Source organism: Phascolarctos cinereus, unplaced genomic scaffold (assembly GCF_003287225.1).
Source record: "Phascolarctos cinereus isolate Bilbo 61053 unplaced genomic scaffold, phaCin_HiC Scaffold_726;HRSCAF=1367, whole genome shotgun sequence".
Taxonomy (NCBI): domain Eukaryota; kingdom Metazoa; phylum Chordata; class Mammalia; order Diprotodontia; family Phascolarctidae; genus Phascolarctos; species Phascolarctos cinereus.
The window spans coordinates 275,032,944-275,058,395 of record NW_027556098.1 but is presented as its reverse complement, the minus strand read 5'-3'; the positions used below and the strand labels follow the sequence as shown (position 1 = coordinate 275,058,395).

The following is a 25,452-nucleotide window of genomic DNA, read 5'->3' as shown; positions in this document are numbered from 1 at the left end:
GCCTCTTAAGGAATCTGAGCAATTGGGGGAAGAGGGGGGCGGGGAGGGGCAAGATGAACCTTATATAGATTGTGGGAAGATCTGAATGTGATCTAGGAGTGGCCAATAGTTGGGGATGTGTGGGAGGTAACAGGGAAGGGGTCTAGAGGGAATCAAGGAGTGGCAAAATAGCCTGCGGTGATCTGGAGGTATCAGACAATGAAGGGCTGGGCTGGGTTAGAGGTATCAGAATTGAAGATCAAAGCCACAATGAAAGGACAGTCCAAAGAACTATTGTAGGATGAGCACTGGGGAAAGCTTAGGAGCTTTTCCTTTTTGGAGTCCAGATCCCAAAGACATGGTCTTTTCCTTTTAGGGGTCTAGAGCAAATCCTATCCCCTGTCATTCATGTACCCCACTTTTTCCTTCCCTTCCTGATTTAGGCTGTTCTGAATCTCTCGGGTGTTCAGTTGGTGTCTTTTACTGTTCAGGGCTGGATTCGACCCTAGTATTTAACATTGTGAATGTTTTCTTTCAAATAGTAGTAATCTTGTTCTCCTACATCTTAGAAGTTAGGTATCTCTCTAGCATTTTTGTCTCCCAATTGAAGATAATTCTCTAGAGAAGTTGTTTTTAAACCCATGGATGAAATCCCTCCTGGTATGAGAATGTGGCCCTTAGGCTACCATTTTGTATTTAAATGTTGCCTTTGATATGTAGATATGAGAATGTTATCCGATGGTCTTATTGGAGTTTGGGAGGTACTCTGAGTTTGGCTAGGGAAAAGAATGGTCTTAAATTAGCAAATGGAACCAAGAACTAACTTGTTTATTGGCTAGGGCTAGACCATTTCTCTGCTCTGAGATAAGAACCAGCTATCTGCTTTAGGACTTAATATCTTTTATATGTATATACATATATATGTGTGTATATATATTATATATATATATATATATATATTTATATTTATACATTTAATTTTTTAGGCAATTGGGGTTAAGTGACTTGCCTGGGGTCACACAGCTAGTGAGTGTTATATGTCTGAGGCTGGATTTGAACTCAGGTCCTCCTGACTTCAGGGCCGGTGCTCTATCCCCTGTGCCCCTAGTTGCCCCCTAGGACTTAAGATCTTGCTAGACTTAAATTGGCTACTCTCTCAGAGAACCCGAAGGTCCCAAAGCTGAGCCAAGCCCTTAGCTAGGAGAGTTCAGAGGATCTTATATTTAGAGCTGGAAGGGACCTTAGAGGCCATCCAGTCCAACTCCCTCATTTTACAGATAAGTAAACTGAGGCCCAGAGCAGTTAAGTGACTTGCCTCGGGTCACACAACTAGGGAGAGTCTGAGACAAGGTCTAAACTCAGGTCTTCTCTGTGTCCAGCACTCTATCTTAATGGAGACCCTTCTCTATTGAACAAACATTTGTCTGGCATCTGTTGTGTACCTTTCACTATTGCTAATCACTTGTTTGCCTGGTAATATTGAATCCCAATCCTGTTGAAACTTAGTGGGAACTTGGGTGACGTCTCAGTTCCTCTTACAAGTTGCTATCACTAGATGGCTCCAGATTATTTGGATGGGCAGGTGATTGGTTGTCACCTTTTTGGGGGAAGTGGCCATTTCTAGTTTTGTTTCCCTGTTCCTTTTTTGAACATCAGTGTGGATGGTTGCTCCTGATAGCTTCTGATTATTGTTTCTGCCTTCACTACGTTTCTCGTTCTAGTTCAGGGCCTTCTCACCTCTCCTGGGCTATTGTAATAGACTTGTAATTGGTTTCTGAGCTAAAAGTCTTTCTCTGCTCTAGTCCATCCTCTCCTCAGCCACCAAACTAATTTTCCTAAAACATGGGTCAGACATGTTAACCCCCCCCATCAGTAAAACCCAATGGTATCCTATTATTTCCAGAATGAAATATAAAGTTCCCTGGGTGGCATTTAAAGTTCTACATTACCTCACCCCTTCCTATCTTTTTTAGTCTTCTTAAACTTCCCCCTGCCATGCACTTTGTGATCCCAACAACTCTGGTCTCTCTGGAGTTCCTTGAATAGAACTCTCCATCTCTATATATATCTTATTTCTGTGACTTTGTGCTGACTGGCCTTTATAACTATAATTCTCTCCTTTCTCCCCTCTGCCTCTTGGCTTCCTTCAAGATTCAGCTCATATTCCATCTCCTTCAAGAGAACTTTGTTGGTCCCTTTTCCCGATTGCTCCTGCCTTCCCCTCTCAGATTAGCCTTGTATTCATTTGTGGGATGGAACTAGAGTAGGAGAGTAACTTTCAGATCACCTAGTGCAATTCCTTAGTTTTACAGATAGTTAAGCTAAGGCCTAGAGAATTGAAGTGACTTGCCTAAGGTCACATACCAGGTTAATGACAGAGACAAGTGTAGTCATCACTTTCTTATAACCTACTCTGTCCTCAATTCCTGGCACCAGTCATCCATCCCAAAGGTCATGAGGTACCTCCTTGTTGGTATTTGTCCTTCATTCTTTAAGAGGACCAATGACATCACGATGTCTTGACTTTCAAGTGAATTGGATTTAAGTGAGGCAGAGCTATGCAAAGTTATTAGTCATTAGCAAAGTCATTACTCCTCCAGAGTCATCAGAGTCCTATGGCAAGAAGTAAGTCAAGACTGCTGTCAATGGACCGGGAGTGAAGTGACCTCCTAATCACAAATTCACTGGCCTTTTTGTTTCTTTGTTTGCTTTTTGTTTTCCTAGACATCTGTACATATTTGTTACTGTTAACCATTCTCTTCTTCTTGGATGTTCTCTATTTTCTTGGCTTTAGAAAACATATTCTTCCAGTTTTCCTGCTTTTCCAACTATTATTTCTCTGTCTCCTTCACTAGTCCATTTCTTGGTGCTCTTTCTCTTTAACCAATCTCATTTAATTCCATGGCTTTAACCATTATCTCTGTGCTGACATCTTCTGTATCTATATCTTCAGCCCTGACCTCCATATATCTGTCTTTTTCTAGTATATCTCCAACTGGATGTCTCACCATCATTGTAAACTCAGTGTGTCCAAAACTAACTTTATATTTCTGTCTGTATTGTCACTATTTACTCATTCTCTTCTGTTGGAAACCTTAAGTGTTGTCTTGAACTCTTCCCAATCCCTTATCTCTCATATCTAAGGCACCTCTAATTCCTGTCATTCACCTCTACAAAATGGAATGGGTTGGAAAAGCATTTGTTAAGCACTTACTTTATGCCAAATCCCATACTGAGTGTTGGGGCTACAGATAGAAAGCAAAAAATTCTCTTTCTGTCTGTGTCCTCTTTATTTTCAAAAGCACAGTAAAAAAAAAATTTTAAATCCCTACTTTCAAGGAGCTCATATTCTAATTAGAGAGACAACACATACAAGAAGGCCCAGCTTCAAGGCAGATGGAAAGGCCCAGGTGACTTTAGGGAGCAGTGACAAGGGAGGTAGTTCTTGACCAATGACTTTTGGTTTTTGAAAGTCAGAGTACAGTGGAGCTCTGGGTTATTTCAGAGAGGGGTAGGGATGAGATAGGTCAGCATTCAAGCCCCCAGAAGGGGGCCTCCAGCTCCTTGTTGAAACTGGGCAATGGAAGATTACAAGAGAGGTAAGACAAGGCTAGACTAGGCCAATTCTCCTGAACCCTCAGGCCACTAATGGTCTTCTCTGTCTCCTTTATACTCCTGCTGTCACCACTCTCTTAAAGACATTGATTCCCACCTACCTAGACAATTTCAGTAACCTCCTAACAGATATTCCTGCCCCTACTTCCTATCCTCTGCAATTGCTCTTAATGCCTCTGCCAGATCCATCTCTGTGCATAAAATTGTGTCACTTCTCTGCTCAGAACCTTCAGTAGCTCCATCTTATCAAGCAGAGTTTAAAGTTATTTGTCTGGCATTCAAAGCTCTCCACAGTCAGATACTACTCTCCTTTGCCATCGTTCTTTTGTACTATTCTCCTCCATACATCATTCTCCACTCCATCTAAACTACTGTCGTAATATTCCCCAAATACATCTAATGCTTTCCCTCTTCTGTGTTTTTGCTCGTACTGTTTCCTGTGCCTAAAATGTCCTGAATACTTTAAAGTACAATTCAGTGCCATCTTCCTTGGGAATCCAGAGAGCCGTTCAGAACCCCAAAGCAACCTGTCAGTAACCTGTCTTTACCTAAAGACTTCATAGAGCACTTTGTGCTATACCTAATACTGTTATCTTATAATAGTGTGTCCTATAGTTATCTGTTTTCCTGTCTTTTCCTCTTTGTGTTTCTGTAAGTGCCATGAGGGCAGGCATCACATCTTAAGCAAACTAGCACCTAGCACATTGTTCTGTGCTTAGTGGGTGTTTAATACAGCTCCTGCTTGCCAAGCCAGTGTTCTTTTTATTAGACCTTGATCTTTTTACTACCTTGATCTTGTTTTGTTCTCCAGTGCCTTCAGAGACTCTAAAAGTTGGTTGAAGGAGCCGTAAGGCAGGTAGGGATTCCTTCTGCTATCTTCTTAAATACAGGTTTCTTTGCTTTACCTGACTCATTAGGGAGGGTGTCAACTTAAATACTCCCATTAGACATGGAATCCTATGACTCTCAGAGCTGTTGCCTTGGAATGACTTTCAGTAACTATTTAGTCCAACTCTTACCCAAAGTATGACTTTGTTCTATAGCATCCTCCATAAGGGGAGATATAGCATCTGCTAGAATACTTCTAGTAATAGATTTTCCTGTGTCCAAAGACAGCATGTTCCATTTTTGTGCAGCTGTAATTGTCACATTGGGCCAAAATCTACTTCCCTATGGCTTTCTTCTCATTTTGCCCTCTGAGACCAAGCAAACACATGTAATTCCTTATATGACAGCTCTTCAAATGTTTGATCATTTCTCTCCTAAGTCTCATCTTCAAACCAATACCTCCAATTCCTTTAATGGATTCTCATTTCTGGTCCCCTCATCATCATGCTTATCTTCCTCTGGACATGCCCTAGAATGTCAATAGCTTTCCAATAATATGGTGGCCAAAACTGGACACTGTCCTCTAGATATGGTCTGACCAGGGAAGAAGAGAGTGGATTCTAGATGTCTTTTTTTTTTTTAAGTAAATGATAAAATCTCTAGGACCAGGAATTTAAAGAACTTTCACTGTCCTGAAACTGAAAGTCCAACAGAATGGTGGTGGGAAATCAACAGGAAGCTGAAACATAGTCATCAGGAGTGAACTAAAGAGTTTGCTTTCCCTGTAGTCGTTATCCACCCCAGTTTCCCGCTCAGGAAGAGCCAGAGCTGCCAAACTCTGAGAGAAGAATGAAGGTGCCAGTCATAAAAGCACCTTTATTTGCAGATGCCAAGGCAGCTAAGCTAGCTATGACTGATGCAAGATTAATTTACCCCTCTCCCTTGTAATCCTCTTCCCTTATTTACTACCAGGATCTGTTTCATCCCAGGCTTCTCACTTCTCACTTCTTACCAGCATAAACTTGCAATGCCATTACCAAAGACATATGTGCAGAGGTTTTCGTGAGAGTCATGGTTCCTGCTTATCCCTCCCCCACTCTCCAGGCTCTTTATGGGGTGGAATTTGTGGGTCTTTAATAAACTGCAGGGCCTCCCTCTTTTCTTGCTTCCCTAATCTGTGTGCCTGATCTCTCTAGCACCTCATTATGTCACCAGCTGTTTATGTTTCTCCCAAAGTAGTTGGAGCTGTTTATGTTCCTTCTCTAGGGCTGTTTGTGGGAAGAGAGCTATAGGGGAAAGGGGGCTGGCTGAAGTTAAGGAAATTTGAATGTGTTCCTTTTAAGAATGTGCTAGTACTTTTCTCAGCAGTGCAGAGATCTAAGACATCTCCAAAAGTCTCATGATGGAAAATGCTATCTACATCCAAAGAACTATGGAGTTTGAATGCAGATGGAAGCATACTATTTGCTCTTTTTTTTCCTTCTGTTTTGTTTTGTTTCTTCTTTCTTGTGGTTCCTCCTATTGATTCTAATTCTTCTTTACAACATGCCTAATGTGAAAACATGTTTAATAGGAATGTATATGTAGAGCCTGTATCAGATTGCATGCCGTCTTGGGGACGGAGGCAGGGAGAGAAAGGGAGAAAATTTAAAACTCAAAAGCTTGTGAAATTGAATGTTGGAAACTAAAAATAAATTAATATTTTTAAAAAAAGAGTATGTTAGTAAAGGAAAGAATGGATGTTTGAGGTTGATCACCTTCAGAAAGACAATGTGAAGACTGGAACTGGGCTAATCTGCCCTCAGGGCAGAGTTATGAGCTAAAAAAGTCACCAAATATTACCCTTTGAAACAGAGAACTTGCCAGCCCAGTTCACCCGAAAGTGGAGTATTCCTAGGAATAGAATCCACACATCCAAGCCCTATCAGCTGACTTAGGTATGGAGACAAAGCTGACAAACGTCAAGTTTGCAGTGGGCACTGGCCACAGGCCATCCCTGTCTTAAATGGAGTTGCTGGCACCCCGACAAACACCACGAGTGCAGTTTGGTTGCCAAAGAGAGGTTTGTTGATTTATCAGAGTCTTTGACACGCACACATACAAAACAATTGCTTTCCAAAAATCAAAATCCTGATGATCTGAGTGCTTCTGTTTCCCAGATTGGGCCTATTGACTTTGGGACAATCTCTCCTACTCAACGGATATTTAGTCTTGAACTGAGGAACCATGTCACTGCCATGCCACTGAGGCTGGGTAGCAGCAGTTACCTGTGGAGGTAACTTTCCACTGTGATGATCTGGGAAAGACTTAGTATTTGTAATGGACTGAGTTTGAAAGAAGTATGGTCTGAGCACAGCAAGTCAGCAGTGTCAAGGTAGAGGAGTTAGGAGATGCCCTTAGAGGGTATCAATGAGATTTCAGAGGCCAAATGATACTGGCAAGGAAGATGGGTGAGTGAACGGATAAAAACTCTTTGTCCAGTGCCTAGTTGTTAGAGGGGCAGAGAAGAAGCTGTTGAGGTAAGTAACTACAAGCAAATGGGGTTGCTCATTCTTCCTGCTGTAGTGGGTGGCTTGGTAATTCTATGTTGAGGGAGGCTTCTTGACAAGCCCTGGCAAACAGAGACATGTTAGTGGGCCCTGGTGGCTTTCTACTCTTAAGAGGCCAAGAAACCATAGACTACAGTGGGCTTATAGCTTAGGGGTATGTCTAGGTGCCAGGCAGGAAGAATCAAACAGGCTGAGGCCTACCTGTGCGTCCATCTGCCCTACCACATGCAAAGGGAGTCTGTACAAACAGCTTTTACTCCCACTTTCCAAGAATAGAAAGCAGAAGTAGAAATCATAAATCCAAAATGCTGAGACCTCTGAAACGATTTGGTTCAACCTGCCCATACCTCAACCAAAATTCTTTGTTCCCTAGCTAACAGGTGGTCATCCAGCCTTTAATGACATTTCCTCAGTAAAGAAGAACCCTGAGGTGGTTCATTCTGCTGATAGATAATTGTTAGGAAGGAAAAATATCAAGGAATTCTTCCAGAGTTCCCACAACAAGGCCCACTATGGAGAAAACAGAAAAAGCCTGGTGAGTCAGAAGGAGAGCCTTTTTTGCCTTAGCCGTTTTTGGCCTAATTACTTTTTCTCCTGAAACCAACACCATTTTTGATTGTTCTTTTTGCTTCTTGCCTCGAGTTCAGCACCCTTTACTTCTCCTTAGCAGCGAATTGTGCAGTGATTAATAATTAAAAATAAGTTCTCCACATTGCCTTCTGACATCTCAAAACACTTTATAATTCTCCATCTAGGAAGTGACTGATCTCTTACCCAGCAAAATAATGTTGGGTTTATCCTGGGCTGTAAAAGAGGAAGAAGGCTACCTGGTGGATTTTAAGGAGGCAGGATGGGTCTTTTTTTCCAGAATAGACCAAGTTCAGGGGCTCCCAGAAATTTTATCTTAGGCAGAGGGACCAGCCACCTGTAATAATTGCTTAAGGTCAGGACCTTCTTATATGTCTTACTTTATGTTACCTTGATGAATTTCTAGAAGAGGAGGAAAGGGTTTAGAAGGATGATGAGTAAAGGTTGACCAAGGTCAGGTACTCCTTAGCTCTTCTCCTGGGCCTAGACTACATTTAAGAAAACTCCAAGAGTTCCTAATTGTGGTTCATTAAAGAAACAGGCAGCATGGCCTATTTTTCAAGTCTACATGACCTCCTCCCTGGGTTCTTCCCTTCCATCTCTGTCTCCACCCACCCACCCCAAGCCTGTTTGAGGTATGGCTAAGAAACCTGTGTTAACTGGTACTTTGGTTTGGTTGCAGATATAAAGACAACTGTGGTTTACCCTGCCACAGAGAAGCACCTGAAAAAATACTTACGCCAGGACCTCCATCTGGTCCGGGAGACTGGGGATGATTACAAGAACATCACTCTACCCTATTTGGATTCACAGAGCCTCAGCATCCAGGTGATTATATACCAGAAGAGATAAACAGAGGAATGAATATCATAAGGCCTTCACTCAGGGCTGGACTTATTCTGGACTGCCTTTGGGCACTGGGGAAAGAGAAAGAGCAACATAGTGAAGTGAATAGAACATTGGACTTGAGATAAGGAAGTCTTGAGTTTGAATCCTGCCTCTAACACTTAGCAGCTTTGTGACCCAGGGAAAATCATTTAACTTCTCTGGGCCTCTGTTTCCTCATCTGTAAAATGAGGGAGACCTCTAATGTCCCTTTCAGTTCTCAGTCTTTGATTCTACAAGGAAGGTCACAATGTGGTTCAGCAGGGTTGGCTTTGGGATCCCAGAACAAATGCTTTATGTCCATTTTAGGAACTTAGATGTCTGGCTTGGCTCCCAAATTGACTCGGTCTCCATTGTGAATTCGTCATGGTTGGACCTCCTGAAACCATTCCCCAGACCTTCCTTTACCCAGACCCTTTTCCCTGGGTGTAGCTCAAGCAAACCATCCTCTAAGGGTTGAAGCTTAGGGTGAAATACTACTTACCATTTTTCTTCCTTTCTTTACCCTCCCACATTTACCTCAATAAATACTTCAGTACCTATTATAAACAGAGCCTTTTGCTAGGAGCGCTGTTTCCCCCTAATAATTTAGAGGGCATCTTTACCCAGTACCTAAATTTTTAGGTCTACCCAATCCTTTGAACATCCTCTCTAGACCAAGTGTAAAGGTTATTTAGTCAGGAGAACCTAGCTTCTCCTTGGCCCTAAGCTGTCTCATGGAGGCCAGTGGGAATCATTGCTCAGAATCTAGCTGTGTGGCTATTTGAAGTTGAACCTGATTGATATCATCAATTATCATCATTATCATCATATTTTATCTTTCATAAGCTCCTCATTTCTGGGTCTTTCTAAGCATTTTACACGTCCTAAGCATTATATTTACCCAAAAGAAAGTGGAATGAACTCTGTTGGGCAAGTGATTTAGCCCCAGTTCAGCCCTTTGTCAACTAAAATGAACTGTCCCTTCTTTGAGAAGAGCTCCCTATCCCACCTTATTGCTCATTGGAAGGGGCAAGGACTAAGTTGGGTCTCCTGTCTTTGGTTAACAGTAGGTACTAGGACCAAGGTAGGGAGAAAGTGGGAAGTAGCATTGAGACCTTCTTGATGACAAGGACAGTGGGACAATCTCTATTTTGATGGACTCCTTATTTCTGGGAATGAGACTTTTTGTAGGCATTGATCTTTTTTTTGTAGGGAAGGTAACCCTAAAGCAGCTCAGAGACTGAGCCCTCCCTGAAAGTGGAACCAATCTCCTCCCCTGACGTGTCCTTTCTTTGTGGTGAGCAGATGCCAAAAGAATGTACCACATTTGCTTCATGCCTAACCCCCATGAGACACATGCCTTTCTAAAGCACTATCCTTATAGAGCCTGTTTTTAAAAAATCCATAATGTGGAAGTATCTCTGCATAGCTCCAACGATGGCTTTCTTGTAACTCTAAATATGATTGTGATCTGGCCCCCTAACTCTTTTGTTGTTGATGTTTCCAGTCTTTGATGGGGAGAGAATTCTTATAGAGGAGCGTGTGGTTTTCTCCATATGCCTGCTTGGTTTAGCAGGTCTAAATCCTGCCAGCTGCTTTTCCCTCCCCTTCCACTGGTCCTTGGGAATCATTCACTGCTCAGTGGCGGAAGCAGATTGCAATGTGATCTCAGTTATTCTCTTTTCTCTGGTTTTCCGGCTTTGTCTGGGCTGGGATAGGGAGTTCAGACTGTTGGTGCCAAGGGTATGAAAAAGGCATTAACCAGCGTATAGAAGCAGGGAAGGGGAAAGAAGAGGTATTTGAGCAAGGCACGTTCCCTGGGACTCCCATACCAATTTGGAAGGAAGAAGGTTTGCTTGAGATACTGAGCTGGGAGGGGTGGTTTTTGCTGAACTTGCTCTAACCAGTTGCAGGGGCTTGAAGGTTCTGTCTGTTCTCATTATGTCCAGCCCTGCTGCCACCTCCAGCTGTTTTACTCATGTTCTCATACAGGGCCTATTGTGTGGCCATGGGTACCGTCCCTTATTATAGCCCTCAAACTGCAGCTGACCAGCATGGCCATTGAGGCAGATACAGATGATCAATTTTGGGTAGTGAGTTCACCCCCTCACCTTGCAATAGCCATGGTTGGGTAGCCCTGCTATGCTAACTAGCCCATAGCAGCAGAAATGAAGGCACAAGCCCAAATGAAACCCAAAGTTGACCCAGAAGTCCCAAATCAATGCAGACCCAAAGGTTACAATGCCTCTCACCCCTTATTTGATGAGCATAGGCCTCATCCCAGCCCTTCCTTCTGTCTTCTCTCCTGCCAGCTTACCCTTATCAGCATGTGAGGACAACGTGCCCTATGTGCAGATCAAGCACCAGGGTTATTAAAGTAGACTTTGTAGCTAGCCTGTCTCCTTCTGGCATCCAACTTCCCTTTATCTCATAGCAGAAGCTTCCATCGTTTGCTATCTTTTTTTCAAGGCTTCTTTCTCTTCCCTTTTTTACTAAACCTGAAACCGAGGTTACCACTATGGGTCTCTAGAGGGTTGCCGTACTTTCTATTAAGCATGTGTCAGGGAGACAATGAAAGGACAGTCCTCCCACCTTCCCTAAGGTACAGGGTGCCTTACCAGACTTTATGTCCCTAGGACCTGAGCCACTTATTGCCAGTACTACCTTGGTCACCCAAGCTCTAGCCAGTTGTACCCCTTAACACTCTTCCCCCCACTGGACTTTTGCTTCCTTTGTGTAAAATGGGTGGAGCATCAGCTGCAGTTGTGGAAGGAGTCTGGGAGGGGTTGTTTCCTGTTCATAAGAGTTCTCAGAGTCGAAAGAGGTGAGCAAATAGAGCTAGAGAAGCATGAGTTAGATAGCCTGGGCCCCGAGTCCAACTGTCTTCCTTCCTTCCCTATACTCCCATTTCCTCAGAGCGATTCCCTGACCTGTAATGTGGAGAGAGCTTGCTTTGGGGATACAGTTAATGATGAAGGACCAAAGCCCTCCCGGGATTGGTCTGGCTCCTGAGAGGCGCTACCTGAAGGGCCTGTGCAAGGGATAGAAGGTCATCGTTTGGTTGGAGGACCCCTGATAGAACACCCGTTATATGTAGCCTTCTACTTTGGTTTCTCAGGCAAGGAGGTGGATGTTCTGAAAGCTTGCTTTATCTGTTGGAGTCCTACTGGGCAGCGGAGTGCTCCAGACTAGGCAGGGCTCTCTGCCATCCCCAGTGGTACAGTCCTCAGAGCAGCCCAGCACTAACCACTCTGCCAGCTCTCCACAAGGACACCGCTGAAGACTCCAGCTTGCCTTTTGTTTCCTTTGCATGATGGTCCCTAAAAAGCCTGGAAGGTGAAGGAGTTGGGGATTCCAGAGGTTTCCATTCAACCAGTCTTGCCTCCCTTACCTTTCAGGCCCTTGGAAGGCAGATATTTGCTTTGGCAGTACAAAGGCCATGGGTTTTTTTAGCCTGAAGTAGTGTAGAAAAAGCACTAAGTTGAGCCTGAAGCATCTGGAGCCCTATTTGAGCTGGGGTTGACCCTAGTGGTGGTGATGATGCTGATGATGATTCTATATCTGTCTTAGAGAGAGAAAACTCTTTCTCAACCTCTGAGCTGAACTTCATCTTGAAGAAGGCTGTAGTTGGATTTTTCAGAGCTTAGCTGTTTTGTTTTTTGTTTTTTGGGTTTTTTTTAGCTTAGCTGTTTTTTGAAGATAAGGTTTATATACTGCCTCTCTGGCTTTCTCTTTCTCTATTTCTCTGTCTTTCTGTCTCTGTCCCTTTCTTTCTCTGTCTCCCTCTCCCTCTCTTTCCCTCTGTCTTACTCTTTCTTCCCCCTCCTACCCCTTCCACTCCTGAGGGAGCAGAGAATTTGCCCAATACAGAATGGTCCATCCTCTAGTAGCAAAAAGTTAAGAATCTTTGGGAAATATAGTTGTTTCAATGCTGGCAGGACATTAATGCACTTAGTGGAACTGTGAACTGGTCCAGCCATTCTGGAAAGCAATTTGGAACTTTATTTCTTGATGGGGTGAGGGGGAAGAGGGAGAAAGAGAAGCATATTTTTGTTGTTTAAAAATATAAAAATTTAATTAATGAATTAGCCAGAGTGAAGAAGCACGGCCCCAGGGAGGTTTTTTTATTTTTATTTTTTTTACCATTCTTATTTTTTTATATATTTTTTTAGGCAATTAGGGTTAAATGACTTGCCCAAGGTCACACAGCTAGTAAGTGTCAAGTATTTGATCTGAGGCCGCATTTGAACTCAGGTCCTCCTGACTTCAGGGCCAGTGCTCTATCCACTGCGCCCCCTAGCTGCCCCTTCCAGGGAGGTTTTTTGTTTTTGTTCTTAAACAAATGTATATGTATGCTATTGTCATTAATCAAATGGGAATTCATTTTTTAAAAACCCAAGTGTAGTCCTTTTTCTTTCTTCTCTTGTAGTGGGTGTATAATATTCTGGAGAAGAAGGCTGAAGCTGACCGGATAGTATTTGAGAACCCAGATTCTTCAGATGGCTTTGTTCTCATTCCTGACCTCAAGTGGAATCAAAAGCAAGTAAGACTATTTTTTTCCTGGAGCTTCCCCATGTCTTGCAGTGTTTTGTTGCTTGACTTCAAGTTTCTGGCAGTCCTTAGCGGTTCCAGGGGAGGGGAATCTTTGGCTTGCAGGCCACACGTGGCCCTCTAGGTCTGCAAGTGCGGCCTTTTGAATTTAAACTTTACAGAACAAACCCCCCTAATAAAGGATTTGTTCTGTGAAGTTTGGATTCAAAGGGCCAAAGTTGAGGACCTACAGGGCCATGCGTGGCCTCAAGGCTGCCGATTCCCTACTCCTGCGTTAGCCCTTGTTTCCTTTCCTTTCAAATTTCTTTGAAATTACCTAAGTGGATCACAAAGCTCTCAAAGCCAGGAAGAAAAGTCGGCAGAGCACATACCTATCATACCCAAACATGTGGGTGAGAAAAATTGACCAAATGCCCATTCTGCCTCTCCTCCCACCCAGTGAGCCAGTGTTTAAGGAAAAGTACAGTGATGGCGTCTCTTAAAGAGAGCGGCCGTGTGGAGGATGTTTTAATAGCCATGCAGCTCCCACCAAGAGGTGCCAGTTTCCATCTCACTTGCAGGAGGGCCTCTAGCTGCAACCTGCATCAGCCAAACTTTTGTCTGCACTGATAGCTGTTCCCTCAGACATGAACCCCTATTGTCAAAGGTATTATATTTTATTTGACTTCCAGTGACTAGGGATGAGTTGTAGCTCACTCTCTTAGGGATCAGGCTCCCCAAAATAAGCCTCAGTCCGCAGAAAGCATGCAGCAGCCTCAGTCAATATCCCCATCTTTCTTTCCTCTGTGTGGGAGGCCCATTTTTGCCTACTGGCTCTCTCTTCCCTGGTCTCTAAGTAAATCTCAGTGCTTCTGCCTCTTAAATGTTGAACTTAAGAGTGTTATTTCAGCTATGATCCATTCACACCTAAACTATTTGCCATCCCCTGAAGGATATCTCTGCCAGCCCAGGTCATTATTATATTTATGTTACCATTTATCTCTTTCTGCGAGTCCCTCAGTTCCCTGGTGATAGCGAAAATGGACAGTGGATTCTTCTTGTGTCCAGGAGCAGACTGAGGTCTGTATGAGATCAGCAGGAGGAGCAGTGCAATAGCTGTTGACAGCATCAGGATAGAGGGCTCAGCAAGCTGGGGGATGAGGAGAGGCTAGGTCAAAAGGTGGAAACAGTGATTCTTCCCTCCCTCTCCCTCTGAGTATTCTGAATCCTTTCTTATAGTTCTCTGTTAGACCAAGTCTGTTTGACTTCTGTGGTCCTGATGTCAGTGCCTTGTCATGGGGCCTAGATTGGGCTTTGTCCTCTTTCTTCTCCAATGATTCCTTCCATATTACTTTTGGGGCTTCTGTGTACTTTGAGGCTTTCTGATTCTAAACTGAGCTGACCTGTGGAGTGTGTCAGTCATACATTCAATCTCTATATGTTTTCCTATCACCACAAGAGTATAGTCAAGGAACATAGTAATCTAGTATATGATAAACCCAAAGATCCAAGCTTTTAGAACAAAAACTCATTATTTAACAAAAACTGCTGGGAAAACTGGAAAACATTATGGCAGAAACTAGAAATGGCAGAAACCAACACCTCAAACTGCATACCAAGATAAGGTCAAAGTGGGTACATGATTTATACATAAAAGGTGATAAAAAAGTAAATTAGGAGAGCATGGAATAGTTTATTTGTCAGATCTATGGATAAGGGGATAATTTAGGACCAAAGAAAATATAGAGAGCATGACAAAATATAAAATAAATAACTGATTGCATAAAATTAAAAAGGTTTTACACAAATAAAATTAAAGGGAAAGCAGAAAACTGGAGGGAAATTTTGTAATAAGTATCTCTGATAAAGGCCTCATTTCTCAAATATGTAGAGAATAGAGTCAAATTTATAAAAATACAAGTCATTCTCCAATTGATAAATGGTGAAAGGATATGAACAGACAATTTTCAGATGAAGAAATCAAAGCTATCTATAGTCATATGAAAAAATTCTCTAAATCACTATTGATTAGAGAAATGCAAATTAAAACAACTCAGAGGTACCACTTCAGATTGGCTAATATGACAAAAAAGGAAAATGATAAATATTGGAGGGGAGGTGGGGAAATTGGGATACTAATGCATGGTTGGTAGAGTTGTGAACTAATCCAAGCCATTCTGGAGAGCAATTTGGAACTGTGCCCAAAGAGCTCTAAAACTGTGCATACCCTTTGATCTAGCAAAATCCCAAAAATATACAAAAAGGAAGAAAGAAAGAAAGAAAGAAAGAAAGAAAGAAAGGAAGAAAGAAAGAAAGAAAGAAAGAAAGAAAGAAAGAAAGAAAGAAAGAAAGAAAGAAAGAAAGAAAGAAGGAAAGGAAGGAAGGAAGGAAGGAAGGAAGGAAGGAGACCTATTTATATAAAAAGATTCATAGCAACTCTTTTTGTGGTAGCTAAGACTTGGAAATCAAAGGGATGACCATCAGTTGGGGAATGGCTAAACAAGCTGTGGTATGTGATTGTGATGGAATATTTTTTTTTATTTATTTTGATTTATCAACAATCACTTCCATAAGCTTTTGAGTTTTAAATTTTTCTCCCCATCCTTCCCTCCCTACCTCCCCAAGACAGTGCGCAAGCTGATATAGGCTGTACATATACATTCCTATTAAACATATTTTCACATTAACGATATTGTAAGTAAGAATTAGAACCAATAGGAGGAACTATCAGAAAGAGGAAACAAAATACAATGGAAGAAAAAAAATAGCAAATAGTGTGCTTCGATCTGCATTCAAATTCCATAGTTCGTTCTTTGGATATGGATAGCATTTTCCCTCATGAGGCTTTTGGAGATGTCTTAGATCCTTGTCTTGCTGAGAAGGGTTAACTTTATCAATATTAGTCATTACACAACGTGGCTGTTATTGTGTACAATGTTCTCCTGGTTCTGCTCACTTCCCTCAGCGTCAAACCATACAAGTCTTTCCGGATTTTTCTGAAGTCCACCTGCTCATCATTTCTTATAGCACAATAGTGTTCCTTTACATTCATATATCACATTCACATTTATGATTACTATCTGTGTCTTTCTCTCCACTTTTTTCCCCCATTTATGCTTTTCTATCTCCTTTCTCCTTTTCCTTCCTCACTAATGTTTTGCTTTTGACCACCGCCTCCCTCAGTCCCATCTCCCTTCTACTGGCCCCCTACCTTTTCTTCCCCTTTATCCTTACCACTTCTTTCCTCCCTTCTATCTCCCCTCCCTTTTCTTTCCCCTTTTGTGATGGAATATTATTGTGCTATAAGAAATGACAAGCAGGATGATTCAGAAAAAACTGGAAAGACTCACATGAACTGATGCATAATGAAGTGAACAGAACCAGGAGAACATTGTACCCAGTAACGGCAATGCTGTACAATGAAGAACTGTGAATTACTTAGCTAAACTCAGCAATACAGTGATCAAAGACCATCCCAAAAGACTCCTGATCAAACAGGCTATCTGCCTCCAGAGAAAGAACTGAGACTGTTTGAATACAACTGAAGCATGCTATTTTTTTGTTTTTCTTTCTTTCTTTCTTTTTCTTTCTTTCTTTTTTTCTTTCTTTCTTTCTTTCTTTCTTTCTTTCTTTCTTTCTTTCTCATTCAAGTCCTCTTGTACAAAATGACATATAGAAATGTTTTATATGATTGCATATGTATAACCTGTATCTGCTCACCATTTCAGTCAGGGGAGGGGAGGGGGGAGAGGGAGGGTTAGAATTTAGAACTCAAAACTTTAAAAAGAATACCAGCCCTGGAGTCAGGAGGACCTGAGTTCAAATTTGGCCTCAGACACTTAATAGCCATGTGACCCTGAGCAAGTCACTTAACCCCAATTGCCTTAAAAAAAGATAAAAAAAAACATTAAAAAGAAAACAAGTATTTAAAAAATTGTTTTAACATGTAATTGGGGAAAAATGAAATGTATACACACACCACACACACACACACATAGAGGGACAGAGACAGAGGCAGAAAATAGTCAAGGACAGGATAAAGTGAATGGAGTTCTTGGGACTTAAAAATCAGAAGGAGAGAACCAAGGACATGATCTTCCTCTGTTTCTGATAAAGGTTGCAGGGACACTGTTTAGAAGGGGGATCAGGCAGCCCCTAGGCAATTGTGGCTTGGGGGATGGGGGGAATTTTGAAGGGAATTTCCAGAAACTGAAATCTTGAGTAATTCATTAAAACTAAGTAAGATCAAAGAAAATGACCCCATCTTCAGTTAAGAGATGATGAGAACACCTGTCTGCCCTCTATGGTTAGTCTTTTCCTTGCCTTTGCCTTGGCCTCTGGGAGTTAATTGAGATAGTAGGGAGGAAAGAGCTGCCAGCAGACAAGCCTGCATTGGCTCTGGAGCTGTTTTGGGAGGAGCTGGGGGATGAAGCTGCTGAGCCAGGAACACCTGTGCCAGCAATGGGAAATGCCCCCAGGGCCAACTCAGTTTAGCTCAGGAGTCAGCTTCTACAAAACTCCTGACCTTCCCCATGCATTCCCCACGCACTCAAGAGGCCCAGGATTCAAGGCTAACTCATGAGGTGGTAGATGGATGGTGGTAATGGGAGAGATTTCAGCATAACAAGACCCTTGAAACTTCAGAGCTCATGATTTGTAGGAGATTGAAGCCTGAGCAAAAGGAACAATAGGTTGACAGTAAACATGCATAAGGGGAGCTAGGTGGTGCAGTGGATAGAGTGCTGGGCCTGAAGCCAAGAAGACTCATCTTCCTGAGTTCAAATCTGGCCTTAGACACTAGCTTTGTGACAAGTTACTTAACCCTGTTTGCCTCAATTTCCTCATCTGTAAAATGAGCTGGAGAAGGAAATGGTGAACCACATATCTTTGCCAAGAAAACCCCAAATGGGGTCACAAGGAAAGGGTCATGAAGAGTTAAACTCCACTGAACAATAAAAAAAATGTAAAATTCCTATCCCCAGAAAGCACTGAATGAGTCTGAATACAGCTAGACATCCTGTCTTGCCATCCGGGAGGAATGATTCCCCTGTCCCTCTGGACAGTCTCTCACATAGCACTTAGTCACAGAGAACTTTTGGGAATTTCGTCCAGCTCTCAGCCACCACCATCCTCCCATCAAGGAGGCCAAAAGCAGTATTTTAGGTTGGGATTAGGACAGGCCTACACAACCTGTGGCCCACAGGCAGCTTACAGCCCTCCGGCCTTTGGCTCGGTAGGCCAAAGGATTTCAGGCAGCCCCCCAAGATGTAGAGGAAAACATCCTTTGTATGTAGAGGAAATATAGCACTCCAGGCCATAAGCAGCCAGGCCACAGGTGGTGCAGGCCTGGAAATGGAGAAGAGCTGGCTTAAACGAAAAGCTTTTATCAGCAGTGATAACAGATGGTGTCAGCTATGATATTAAATCAGTGCTATTGTCTTTCTATCCCCATAGTAGCTATCTATGGTTGGGTTCTTTCTCCTTTGCTTTCTCATGTTTTATTTTTATTTATTTTGTTTTTAGCAGCTATTATTATCATCAAGTTCTGGTCTGAAGGTATTGGGAATGATGCCCTAAGCCTCAGGTCCTTCTTACTGTTCTGAGTTCTGTCCCAGGGCCCAACCTTGGGCACTCCTCTCCACCCCAAGCCACAGCTAGGGACCCCAACCATGCCGTCCCACCTCTTGCTCCTTGTGGTCCCTCCAGTGGCTGAATACTGGTGTCTCATTTGCAGCTGGCATGTCTTTATTTTGTAGATCTTCACCATGAGTGGTATTGACCTTCATTAAGCTTATTCTCCTAGGCAAGGGGATCTACAACATTTTGGCTTTTATCTGAGTGTAAGCCAGGAAGTTCTGGAGGAGTGACTCTGAATTGTGCCAGGAGGGTGGCCTTCCCAAGAATGGATTTTCCATTGCCTCAAATGGAGTGTATCTGGATTGTTTTAAGTATAAGAAGGCACTTCCTTTAAGGGGAGCCAGATGATCAGGTGAAACAAACTGGATAAGTGGCTTCTGTTTACTCTTTTTGTTTGGACTTAACAAACATTTGCATTAAGTGCCTGCTTTGTGAAAGATATTGTGTTTGGCAGTGGTATTACAAAGATGAAAAGCCATACAGTCCCTTCCTTATAACTCAGTATGGACAGGGTGAAGAGAATAGGGTTCTTAGGACCTACAAATTAGAAGCAGAGCAGCACCATGGACATGATCTCTTCTTTTGTTTCTGATAGAGGTGGCAGGGACATTCCTTAGGAGGGACATCACGGAACCCCTAGCTGAGGCTTAGGGGCATGGTTGAGGAAAGGAGGGAAGAGGAGGGGGTTATCAAAATGTCTGTTATAGACAGATAAGGCTAAGGGAGAAATCCAAATGAGATGAGAAATTTGAGGTGGAAAACAGACTAGTAACTTACATTTTTATAGTGCTTTAAGTTTTGATGAGCATTTTCCTCATAACAACGATGTGAAGTAGGTAGTAAAGTGTTTTTTGTCCTCATTTTACAGATGAGGAAACTGAGGCACACAGAGGTTTAATTGATATGTCCGGGTTATACAGCTGGTAAGTGTTAGAGCCAGGAATTGAATACAATTCTTCTGATTTCAAATCCAATTCTCTCTTCATGAAGTATAGCCAGAAGGATGTAAGGAAGTTTCATTGAAAACAGTTATTGCCTGGACTGATCTTTGAAAAGTAGGGAAAGATTTAATCACTGGAAATGTGGTAGGAAAATGTAGCCATGGGGGATGACAGTTGTGAATGTAGAGGTCCACAGGGGACATGATGAGGTGGGGAAGAACTAGGAGCTGTGGTTGGTTGGAATGTATATCAAGTAGAATTTATGTGTGACGGGCAGGTGAGATCCCTTCTACACTAGACTTCTTTTTGTCACTACATTGTCAAAAATGAGCAGCATTCCCAGCCTTTGTTCCCACTGGGGAAGTGGTGCTTTGGCCACACAATCTCTGGTAAGCTTACCTTGCCCCATGGAAAGAGGAGAGTCTCCCACCATCTGAGTTGCCATGTAAGTCCCTTGTCTCTGCTCAACATCTGACAACTTTCTGACCTCCCTGGAGACCTGTAGAGACCATATCCATTAGGTTAGTATACTAGAAACCAATCATGGCACGGTTTCCGTAGAATTGTTCTTCATCACCTGCACTCCCCGATGCAGCCTCCAAGCTGACAGGTAACAAACAGGCCCCATTCTGGGCCAGTGGAGCCAAGAGCTGTAATTCGGTGTGTCATATTTAGCATTTGTCAGCCACGTTCATCCAAAATAAATGCGATTATTGTTTGGGAGCACTGTGGCAGTTGATAAATAGAAGAGCTAAAAAAAACACCATACCCACACAAGTCAAGAATATTCAGTTCCTCCCAAGTTTGAAACTTAATTTTCTTTTCTAGCTGCTCCTTGATCCCTTAATTGGCCAAACTAGTCAACTTGGTTCTCTGATCACAACTAGGAGGACTGAGACTGGGGGGGGGTGGGGGGTGGGGCAGGGAGGGAACATTTTCAGCCTAACAATGTGTATTCATTCAGCAATTCCATGCTCTTGCACAGTGGGTTGGGTCAGTACTTTCAGGTCTGAGTAGAGGGTCAAATCACTTAGCCCTCTAAGGTACGGACAGAAAGGGAAGCATGACAGAGGGTACAGCTCAGTTGTACCTCAGGCAATCAAAGGGAAAACCTCATTTTGTATCCTTGGATCTGAGACCTCAGAGGGTTCAGTTGGGTGATTCTTTGCAGTGAGGAATTGGAATCAGGGTCATTTGGTACTTTCCCTCAGGGATAGAAACAGTCTGAAGCTGAGAGCCCTTTCTGATCCTCTCAAAGTTGGTCTTCCTAGTACCCTGGTGATCAAGGCCCCTCATTCACAATGAATTTATGCAGTGGGCCAGCCCATAGCTCTGATCTTTGGTGAGTTGGTGGGGACAGGCTTTGCTTGGCTGGAAGTGGAAAACAATTCAGTCTATTGTGTAGGATCCCAGTCATTTTGGCTCTTTGAATTGGTGTGGCCACAAAATTTCAGACCTTATTCATGAATGGGAATCAGGACAGCTCAGAAATGTTAACCCAGGGACCTAGTTGGGATGGTAAAGGAAAATAAGAGTAATAACTTAACATCTACATAGTACTTGAAGGTTTGCAATATGCTTTACAAATAATATTTCATTTGATCCTCTCAACCACCTTATGAGATAGGTGCTGTTATTATTCTATATAGGAAACTGAGATGGAGGCAGAGATATTAAGTGACTTGGCCAGATTAAATGGTTTGACCAAGGTCACACCACTAGAAAGTGCCTGAGCAAAATACAGACTTAGGTCTTCCTGACTCCAAGGCCAGCACTCTACTGACTGCAACATCTAGCTCACAAGTTATAGTTTACTTACTGGTAGTATTTACAGTAAATAGATATGCAGTTAACACAGGTGCGGACATATAGCTAGACCCCACAGAAAAACTGAAAGGCCTTTAATCTTGCTTCCTTAAATTGAAAGATTTAGAAAACTTGTATTTATTGTTGCATCCTACTCAAAACCCCGACACGTGTGTGTTCATGTTTTACTAGGATAAAACTAGGTTCTTTATGGTGTCTGAAAAGCAGTCTACCTTTAGCTCAAGGCCAGGTTGTATCCCCTGCTGCTGCTGCTGCTGGCTCAGTGGCCGGTGTTTCAGGTCTAGGGTCATAGAAAGTGGGGGAGGAGGGAGGTCTGACTCTCCTGTGTCCCTGGCTCCAGCCTGACCACTGCCGCTTCTGCCTCTTTGTAGTTGGATGACCTCTACCTGATTGCCATCTGCCATCGCCGGGGGATCAAGTCCCTACGAGAGCTCACTGGAGAACATTTACCCCTACTCAGGAACATCTTGCAAGAGGGGCAGGTGAGCCACCCCAAGAGGCCACACCAGGGCCTGGTTCCTCCCTGGGAAAAAATGGTATCATGCATTTGTTGAGCTCTTCATTTTCTTCTTCAGTTCACTCCTCTTGCCTTTCCCAAGCATTTCCCCAGGAGCCCACCACAGGAAAATCCTTAGTGTATCACCCTTAGAATAAAACTTGGCTGGCATAAAAGCTCTGTAATTTGAGGCCTCTACACCGGCCAGACTGGCCTCTTCATTGTCTAATCATTCCCATCTGCTCAAGTTGTTTTCTCCACCTTGCATGTTGATCTCCACCCTGCTCCCCAGCCCCCATCCAGATTCTTTTTTTTCTCTCCTTGGGAGGCAGTCAGGGTTAAGTGACTTGCCCAGGGTCACCTAGCTCGTAAGTGTCAGAGGTCACATTTGAACTCAGGTCCTCCCGACTTGAGGGCTGGTACTCTATCCACTGTGCCACCTAGCTGTCCCTCCCCTCCAGATTCTAATAGTTTTTCAAGGGCCAGTTCACATTCTCCTTTTCTGTTAAGCTATCCAGGACCACTCCATCCCACATTGTTCAAACTCTTATATTGGGTCTTGCCTCTATCATATGGGAAGATTTGTCTCATGCAGAGCCTGGTAATGATCCCTGTAGCCAGATGCTCTGACCATGTTTTTGTGTCTCTGGGAGACAGTTCCAGCTCCCCGGAGCCCTTTTGTCTTTTCTATTCATCTTGACTCCCTCTAAAATTTACCCAAGTTGAGAAAGCTTAGTCTCTTCCATCTCTAAGCATAGGAAACTTAAGGACAGAGTTGGAGGCAAAGAGGTAGGAGCAGTTTGATACTGCTGTATCAAAGTTACTGTAGATCTGGCCACTCCTTGAGTATGTTAGCCCCCAGCTCTTGATTAAAAGTCTGAAGGGCAGCTGAGCACGTAACCAGCAGGCTTTCCAGGAGTCACCAAGGGTTTGTTGTTACGGCTCCTCAGCAGTTTCTCTTTCCCCTTCCTCAATAGCAAGCAGTCTGTCCAAACTTGATGACTTAGTTAAAATCCACCTCAGCACCAGGGTCTCATCCAGAGCCAAAGTAAAGGCCTTCCTGCTTTCCAGAGGAGCCAAGTTGAGATTTAACTGGCCTTCAGGCTGCCCTAGCATCCCACAGCCACCCCTCTATCCACCCTCTCTGCTTAAGCTTTTCTAATTCCTAGCCTTGCTCTGACCTTGTTTTCTTCAAGTTCACAGCCTCAATTAGGGGGGTACAGATTTCTTCTGTCTACTCCCTTCCCTGCAACATGGAAGGAAAATGTCTGGAGATAATCAGAGAAAAGGGCAGGATATCAGTCTCAGTAATCTTCAGGAACCAAGAGGCCTTGTCTTTCAATCCTGGGGCTTTGTGTTCTGAACAGGACCTTCCTCATAGGGAAATAGACCTGGGGAGGAGGATATACCTTTGATAACAAATTGAGAGAGAATGATTGAGTCTGGCCTCTTGGCCTAGGCCTCTGATCCTAGGTAGTGTTTTGGGAAAGGGATTTGTGTGGACTCAAAAGTTTTGTCTTTGGGACTCCTCTCTTTTCTCAGGAGGCCATCCAGAAGCACTACCAAGTGAAGGAGGATCGTCTTCGAGTTTACCTGCACTACCAGCCCTCTTATTACCACTTGCATGTGCACTTCACTGCCTTGGGCTTCGAGGCACCTGGCTCAGGTGTGGAGCGGGCACACCTATTGGCTGATGTGATTGAGAATCTAGAACGTGACCCACACTATTATCAGCAGCGTACCCTTACTTTTGCCCTGAGGGCTGATGAGCCTCTACTTAAGCTCTTCCAAGAGGCCAAGAAGAGCTGAGGTGCCCACACAGAGGGGCTCTCCTTGGGGAGATGAAGGGAATTTTTATTACCATGTTGGGTTTTTAAAACATCTTTTTCTACTGGTTTGTTCTCTGTACCAATTAATAAAATATCTAGTTCACTAGGCCCAAGAGTGACTGAGTATCCTGGGGATTGGGAAGATAAGGAGGTGGGAGGAGAAGAGCAGGGTTCTCTCTTCAGGTAGGTGGAGTTTCCTTATTGAAGATCATGATGAAAAGATCATGAAGAAGCTTGGATCTACACCAAGCCTGGGGTCTCTATTTCTCCCTAGGTCCCTATTTAGTGTACTTAACCTTGTTATGGCCTTTTATTCCAAGCAGCTCTCCAAACCTCTGTGGTCTAGAGATTCCTCAGGACGGTCACAACTAGAAGACCTTTCTCTAAACAGCCCGCTGCGTCATCTGAAAGCTCCTTCTCACCTCTTTTCTCCAGTGTTTGGTTTACCCACTGCCCTTTCCTGCTCCCTCGGTGAGACGTGGGAGTTAGTGACGTGGAGGTAGGGAGGAAATTTAAATAAAAATCAGATGACGAAATCTGTAAAAGTGTCTATTGTTTGGTCAGCAAACATCTATAGGGCATGTGATACAGTGAAAGCATTGTCAGCAAACATACTATATGTATGTGCATATATATATATATACATATATATATATAGAGAGAGAGAGAGACAGACAGACAGACATGTATGTGTGGGTATATATACATATATGTAGCAATATAACTAAATGTACAACACTATGCAGCAAAGCAGCGTATCAAGATGATGACATGTAAATTAAGTCTGGAAGCATTGAGAGGACTCAAGGTAAAGGAGTGATTGGTGTATTTTGTTTTGGTTCTTTTTGCTAGAGGAGATAGTCTTCATTTGTAGAATCTGAATTTTAGAACTGGAAGGAAGCTTGAGATCACCTACTCCAAGTCCCTTCTTTCCAGTGAATACATTTCTTTATGTCTGCCTAGGTTGTTTACCATCTCACCCAGGCTGAAGCCCTGGTCTCCAGAAAACAGAAAAACACAGAAATGTAGGGACAGTTGAAGGTATCTCAGAGTAAAAAGGCCTCAGAGCATCTGGCCCGGGTTGTAACCTGGGAGGTCCAAGCTGGCAAATTGACTGCCACCATAATTTGACCAGCAAAATGGCTGTACCTCTGCCAATCCCTTTAAGTTCTAGGGATTTGATAAGATAAAGCTAGAGGGAAAACTATTTCCTTGGGTGACTACAAAGGCATCAAGGCAGGTAATATCTTAAGACAGAGAGCAAACAGGATCGCTGGGGCTGCAAGTCCCATGCCTGACTGGTACAGAAACCAAGTAGTCCCACCAGCTCAGTCAGCAGCTCGTGCTGAAGTCTTTGTGCTGTGAGGTTGAGCTCCTGGGCTCTCAGTGTTGAGTGTGCTGCCCTGGCCTTATTTACTCCAAATCCATGGGGAGAAAATAGGTTCTTTCTCCTTTTTCCTTCTCCAGAAAGTGAGAACGTTACTACTTCAGACTCTACTTGGTTCCCCAAAGCCTGCTATAGCAGCCTGAGGGACGAGCCCATCAGAGTTGAGGTTCAAGTTAAGGTAGGGGAGTGATTACATGAAAGACCCACAGTTAATATAGTGAATTGAAGTTTGTTGCATGAACAGCAGGAGAAAGCCCATCAGTAATGAATACAGTTCACAGCAAATATTGGACAGGCAGCCCAGCTATAAGTTTGACTGGGTCCCAGATATGAAGATAATTCTAGCCCTTGGTAAGTTCACGGCCTAATACAAAGCTGC

General features: G+C 43.2%; 1 protein-coding gene across 3 annotated transcripts in view; it reads left to right on the top strand.

Annotated features, from left to right (window-relative positions):
• DCPS (decapping enzyme, scavenger) overlaps positions 1 to 24,231 on the top strand; it is a 43,386-nt gene extending 19,155 nt beyond the window's left edge. Inside the window, exons 3-7 of one of the 3 annotated variants that reach the window (XM_021000702.2) lie at positions 8,242 to 8,387; positions 12,856 to 12,969; positions 21,733 to 21,843; positions 23,400 to 23,523; positions 24,010 to 24,231. In XM_021000702.2, coding sequence (XP_020856361.1) covers positions 8,242 to 8,387; positions 12,856 to 12,969; positions 21,733 to 21,843; positions 23,400 to 23,523; positions 24,010 to 24,032 — 518 coding nt within the window. In that variant the 3' untranslated portion in view covers positions 24,033 to 24,231. Of the gene's footprint in view, positions 1 to 8,241; positions 8,388 to 12,855; positions 12,970 to 21,732; positions 21,844 to 23,399; positions 23,795 to 24,009 lie in introns of those variants that run through there. The other 2 variants (XM_021000700.2, XM_021000699.2) reach the window with 2 other exon arrangements.
• Positions 24,232 to 25,452: the final 1,221 nt, after the last annotated feature.